This window comes from Carassius auratus, chromosome 35 (genome assembly GCF_003368295.1).
Source record: "Carassius auratus strain Wakin chromosome 35, ASM336829v1, whole genome shotgun sequence".
NCBI lineage: Eukaryota > Metazoa > Chordata > Actinopteri > Cypriniformes > Cyprinidae > Carassius > Carassius auratus.
In genome coordinates, this window is record NC_039277.1 from 5,244,792 (window position 1) to 5,251,020 (window position 6,229).

The 6,229-nt window shown below is 37.1% G+C and overlaps 1 protein-coding gene across 4 annotated transcripts; it reads left to right on the forward strand.

Annotated features, from left to right (window-relative positions):
• The first annotated feature begins 742 nt into the window (after positions 1-742).
• Positions 743-5,837, forward strand: LOC113054130 (uncharacterized). Of its 4 annotated transcripts, none has more exons than XM_026219474.1 (12): positions 743-924; positions 2,799-3,044; positions 3,152-3,460; positions 3,553-3,612; positions 3,707-3,757; positions 3,862-3,933; positions 4,037-4,114; positions 4,218-4,337; positions 4,421-4,504; positions 4,646-4,866; positions 5,034-5,193; positions 5,284-5,837. In XM_026219474.1, the coding sequence occupies exons 2-12, from the start codon at positions 2,894-2,896 to the stop codon at positions 5,427-5,429; spliced, it is 1,452 nt and encodes a 483-aa protein (XP_026075259.1). In that variant the 5' UTR covers positions 743-924; positions 2,799-2,893; the 3' UTR covers positions 5,430-5,837. The 4 variants fall into 4 exon arrangements, with proteins under 4 accessions (XP_026075259.1, XP_026075260.1, XP_026075261.1 ...); XM_026219475.1 differs by having other exon boundaries at positions 744-924; positions 2,799-2,987; positions 3,149-3,460; positions 5,284-5,504; XM_026219476.1 differs by having other exon boundaries at positions 746-924; positions 2,799-2,872; positions 5,284-5,504.
• Positions 5,838-6,229: the final 392 nt, after the last annotated feature.

Consider the following 6,229-nt stretch of genomic DNA (forward strand, 5'->3'; position numbering starts at 1 on the left):
ATTATTATTATTTTTTTTTTTAAGCCATTAGGGTTTATTCTTGACTCTTGATTCCATGATAAGGTACGGTTTAGGAAATTACATTTAAATTACTTTGAAACTCTGAAGCGATAGAGTAGCCTAATAGGCTATATGTAAAATTATTTTATGCACTTAGGTGAAAATTGTTTACATTTCTTTGATTTATGCACAATTGAGACATGCATAAACCAAAAATAATTCCTTTTGTAAAACTTACTTGGCAATAAATATCTTTCTGATTCTGATTAGGTTTTAAAATAGATATTTAATTCATGGTATGAACAATTTAGCTGAATAAATTGATGAAGTTAGACTTTTCACTAATGCCTGGCTACATCAGTGAACAGTGAAAGACATCTGCAACATGGCCAAAATCTTGGGTAGGTCTACTTTATAATTTTTTATTAATTTGCAACCATGGTAATAGCCTATCATAAACAGGAAAATCTCTGTTTTGACCTGATCAGAAGGATAAACTAAAATCTAAAAGCTCCTCTGGTTTCACAGCTGCACTGGCAGATTTATGAAATATTTAGAAATATTTCGTCTTTCTGCCATTCCAGGAAATGTCATTTTATGTCTTTCATTTTTTTCCAACCTCGATTTTTTTTTTTTTTTTTTGACTTTTTACATGTATAAGGGATTAATTTGCAATTGCGACCTGTACAAATGTTTAAGAAAGTAAAACACTTAAAAAAATGTAAACACATTATAAATGTTAGAAAGTATAGGTTTTCACCATTGCTGTGTTCAGGATTTTTTTTTGGGCGGAGCTAAAACGGTGGCTCGATGACGCACTGGAGCCACTGAGCTCCTGGCCCCTCCCCAAACAACATAACTAGAGCACACATTCGCGTCAGTTCGCCGTTCAATCGCGAGTTTCTGTGGACTACCATCGTTTAAGTAAGTACATGTTTCCTTAACGCAGTAATTCTCAAAGTGTGGTCCGCGGACCACTAGTGGTCCGCCATCGCCCCCTAGTGGTCCGCGAAACGATGACCTAAACTAGGCAAGTGTTTGGAGCCAGACATTGATGTGTGATAAGCAGCACCACCCGTCTCATTAATATTCACGTTAAGTTTTAGATGGAAATCTCAAAATCTAGAATCCACAGATCTATTAGTTTTGTAATGTACTAGTTTTTGTTTCATGTGTAAAATCCCAGTAATTTCAGTGATATTGGACATTTAGGGGAACATTCTTTTCAGCATTTTATTGTTACCATAGTTACAACCATAGACTTCCTATACCCACCACCTCAGTTTTAAACTAATGGCTCTTTGGAATGGCATTAATTGGGACCTAGGCAGTTTTTTTTCCACATGTGCAGTTTGTTGTTCATATTAAGCTGCAACTCATTTCATTTACTTTTTCAAATTAAATAAAAATGTATATAATAATTTCTGATCATATTATTGCATTTGTGTTTGAATAATTAGTTTTTTACTTGAAACAGTTGCATATTAAACTTAAATTTAGCTTATCCTTCCTATTTTGTTGGTTTTTGGGGGCGTGTTAGAGTGGGATTCTGTTAGGTGGTCCTCAGAAAAAAATTGGAAGATAAAGTGGTCCTTGTGCTGAAAAAGTTTGAGAAACACTGCCTTAACGCAATATTATGTTTACATTGTTTTTAGTTTATCTTTGTAAAATCTGTAGTCATCTTTGTTCATGCCTTACTAGTCAAGCTAAAGTAAGGCTAAAGTAAGTTAGCCTTGTTTACAAAGTTGCAGCCATGTTACAATTAACTTTCTGTAATAGCTACTTTGTTTCTTCCAGGCGTTGAGTTTTTCTTTTCTTCTAAGATACGTATGTTTATACGAGTGTGAGTACGTATGTGTTTTAAGTTAGTTTTGGTCAGTCGAATTAACTACAGTTACTTGTATGGACAATTATGCCGCCGCCCATGTGGTAATGTGGTTCCAGCAGTAGGTAGCAAAATCTACGACAAGACTGATCAGTATAACTTGTGTTGTTTTCTAACTAAACCGAATGATGATACCAGTAACGTTAGGTTGTTTTCATTTGTTTGTTCCGACACGCACGCTGCTAGTCTAGTTCAGAGTGTTAGCTAACACATGCTGTTTCGCCTTTTTTACACTGTTCAAGCATGTTGAAATGTGTATAGCTTCAGTACGTAGCAAAAGCTTTACATCTAGTGTTTTCTTACAAAACTAACGTTGTATATAGGTTGTTTAAATGATTTTGTTTGTCTGAACAAGTAGCTGCTAGTCCAGTAGCTAGAGTGGCTAGCAATTGTTAGCTAACACATGCTGTTGTGCCTTTGTTACAGTAACTTACACACTGAGGTTAAGCAATGTTGCTAGTTACATTACATGTAGAAATGTAACTAGCTACAGTAGGTATCCAAAGCTTTACATCTAGAAAGACTTCAGTATAACTTAAATTATTTGGTGTTTTCTAACAAAGCAGAATGATGGTTGTTTAAATTATTTTGTTTGTCAGATCAAAGTATGCTGCTAGTTCAGTTCACAATGTAGCTACAGTGACTAGCAAGTGTTAGCTAGCACGTGCTGTTGCTACTGTACTTCTAGGATTTAAGGGGATTATGATGAGTTATTTATCTGAAGTGCTGTACTTTTTATGTTTGAGGACAGTGCTGTTCACTTGAATCACTACACTGAATGAGTACATTTTATTTTTTAACAATTTCACTGTTCCACGTTTGGCTGATCTTTTTTTTTTTTTTTTTTTTCTACAGCATAGCTACTGTATATTCCTAACGTTAACAATGTGGTTTTGTTCACATTTTCTTGCAGATACCTTGACCGGAGCATAACTGGTTAACTTCACACAAGAGACCTACTGTTGGACAATCGTTTTGGCTTTAAAGGTAAATGCATTGTTAGTTACAATGTCTAGTTACTGGGCCAAAAGGAGACGAATATTGAAAGGAGTTGAGAGGGACAAACAGGAAATTGCAGCTGCAAACGATGCTCTACTTGCTGTTATTCCTGACTTTGACCAAGTAAATCCTCCTGTAAATGAACATCAACATGGAGCAGGTAAATGGTTCTGACTTATGCATTTGATTTTCCTGCATTTCATCTGTGTATTTTCTTTGTCTGTTTATGGTGGATAACTGACTTTCATTCATTATTCCCTGCTCTAGAATGTTGGCAAGAGGCGATGAGATATTTGGTGCGCTTCCAAACAGGTTCTAGCGTTGAAACGACGGACGATGACAAGAAGAGAAAGAGAAAGAGAATCTCAAATTCCAAGTACAGACCCCAGGCCTCTTCTGATGAAGAGGAGTCTAGTCTTCCAGATGCACCAGCAGTGCTGTCGTTTGGACAACCTCTTTTGAGCTTTGAAAACATTGTTCCTGGTAACAAGGTTTCAGTGCTGCCCGATGCTCCAGAAGTTGCATCGATTCCAGAAAACCAGGAAAATGTTGTGCCATCTGTAGACTTCAGAGGTGGTATGTAAAATTGCTGTGATGCTTGATTTGTGATCCTGCCACTAAACTATACCCTTTGTTAGATTTTCAAATTTCTGTTTCCTCTTTCTCAGAACCAGGTTTCTCCCCAGAAATTCAGACTACACTTCACAGAGCCAAGAGTTTGAGTACAAGTAAGTGATGTTATTTGTGACGTTTTTTTGTCTTGGAAACTATTGCTTCTATTTAAGATAAGGAATCCTTTAATCATAATCTGTTTTTCATTAGGACACTTGACTGGTTACTCGCCGCAGCAGTTTCTGGATGAAAGGTGTCGAGGTGTGTTGTACATTCCATTAGCATTGCACAGTTCAATTATAGTTTCATTACTGAATATGCAATACTCTGCACTGAAGTTAAAGCTGTTATGTTTGCTCTTCCAGCTCGTCAAGTACTAAGCTTTACACCCCCAGCAGCAAATTTACCCTGGCAGCATATGGGTGAAAACGCTGGAGGTATGTAATATGTTGCGCTAAACTAAGTGTTCCATTTTAAGTCCAATTCATTAAATGTATGCAATAACTTCAAACATATTTTTACGTCAATGATTATCAATAGGAGAAAGTCATCGCTCTGTAATTGGCCCTTGGACTCCCCTGGCATCTCGTGTACAGCATGAAGTTTTCAGCTATGAAGGTATATTTTAGGCCTATGTCTTAGTGTCCAGTGTTTTAAAAGTATTGAAAATAGTGCCTTTAGGTGTTTTTTTTTTTTGTTGTTGTTTTGTTTTTTAATGTAGATTTCCAGAGACTCCAGAATGAAAAACAAGCCGTGATGGAGGAGAACCAAGCCCTTAGGGAGGAGAACCAAGCTCTGAGGGAGGAGAACCAAGCTCTGAGGGAAAGCACTGCACGAGCAGGTAAGAACATGCACAAAAAAGTCAAACTTAGGAAAGAGTATGTGATGTATGTACAAAATTACCATATGCCTTTCATTTTGTAGCTTCGGATGACAGCGGCTCACTTCAAGAGCAGGTGAAGCAAGTTGGGACAATGTTGAAGACGTTTGCTCGCACTGGGCAATCAGGTACAACTTGCAAACAACACCTGTGGTTGTTGGTTTAATTCCCACTGGGGCCACCTATACATGTAGTAGACCTAGATATAAATGTCATAGTTTAGTAGTTGAGGGACCAGGACTGACTATTATTTTATTTAACCCCTGTAGGTGCAGATCAGACCTTAATGCTGCGACGTCTTGGAGAGTTTGGCGATGTTGTGCGTAGCATGGACAACAAAATGGACACTATGCTGCAACATTTCAGTGCCAATGTGTCTGTTGGAGAGTTATCCCTGCCAGGGGATCTGTTACTCCCCCTAGACACCCAGGAAGATTTGGCGTTGCTTGACAACAGTTTGAGGCAGGATAAAGAGCTCCAGGAACGATTTGTAAGTGTGCTGATTTCGTTTATAACTCCATAGGGTAATGTAAAAAGTAGAATTAAGATTGTACACTGCATATTCTACAGTCTGAATCCATAGCCTGTCACATTTTATATTTATGTATGATAAGCTTCAGAGAAATGTAATTTGTAACACTTTTTTTGGATTTTCAGCTTCGGTTTTTGGCAATCAAATGTGGGAGGGACCTAAAGACAACCGTCTGGCGGATGCTTCAAAGTATCTTCTCTAATCACCTTTCCATCAATACAACCTGGACTGGAGTTGGGGATAAAGCATGTTTTAGAGACATGTTCCTGAAGACCATTGTTCAAAGTAAGTTGGATGTAAAAAAAAAAATATGTTTAGTAGATGTGTATGGCATTATGCCATTCAAATGGAATGACAGATCTGTATTTTCTACAGGAGCCATCCGGAAGAACCCGGCAACACAGGATGCCACTGATGAAGCCATCCAGGTTAACGTTACGCGTTACCTGAAAGGAGCATCTGACCGTGAAGGCGGAAAAAGGCGCCGCACAGCTGAGAGGGACCCACAGCCGACCCCTTAAACCTAGGCTGACTACTGACATCCCAGCATCACTGACAACTGGAACCCTTTCTTTATCCTGCAGTCAGTAACATCAAGACCCCTAAAGAAGCCAGAAGTGTCAGACTGCACTCCCCAATCCACACTGTTCACTGTGGATATTATCATAGTGCTTAACTTATTATATTGTTAAATATAGCTTGTAAATCCTTGTGCCACAGGTCAGCATTGCAGTTATATCTGTTCTACTACTTTTTTTACCTCAGTATTTTTTATATATATTTGAAGATGTTTATCACAGATACAAGAGACATCTTGTACCCCAGGTCAGCAATGCCATTATAATGGTCTATTCTACTCCAGAGCTTTATTCTAAATTATTACCACTTATCTTATTGTTAGAAATGGCTTGTAAATGTGATGTTATACCTGAATTTTTTTTGGTGTCCTGCACATTCTTTGGTACCAGATATACTCATTACTTATGTTTACTGGTAATTCTTTTCATGCCAGAGCTGACCTCTTTATATTATTAACAATTATTGTAAGTGTTATAATTTGCTTGTAAGCTAAGGCTGTTTTTTTTTTTTTTTTAACAATTTAATTAGAAACCTGCATGTGTGTGTGTGTGTGTGTGTGTGTGTATTTATTTTATTTTTTTCTCTTTTTTTCTGTTATTTATATTTCAGGGATCTGACATCATGTTTCAATGACAGTTACTGTACTTTGAAATGTGGAATTAAAACGTCAAATGGAAATTTGTCTGGTTTGATCAATCATTATTCTTGATAAACTGCATTATATATATAATATATAATATAT

Bases quoted from the DNA above. Each gene is read 5' to 3' on its own strand.
- LOC113054130 (XM_026219474.1), top strand. From the start codon at position 2,894: ATGTCTAGTTACTGGGCCAAAAGGAGACGAATATTGAAAGGAGTTGAG. The intron at 4,115-4,217 runs GTATATTTTAGG...TTTTTAATGTAG, and splicing joins TGAAGTTTTCAGCTATGAAG to ATTTCCAGAGACTCCAGAAT. The intron at 5,194-5,283 runs GTAAGTTGGATG...TATTTTCTACAG, and splicing joins CCTGAAGACCATTGTTCAAA to GAGCCATCCGGAAGAACCCG.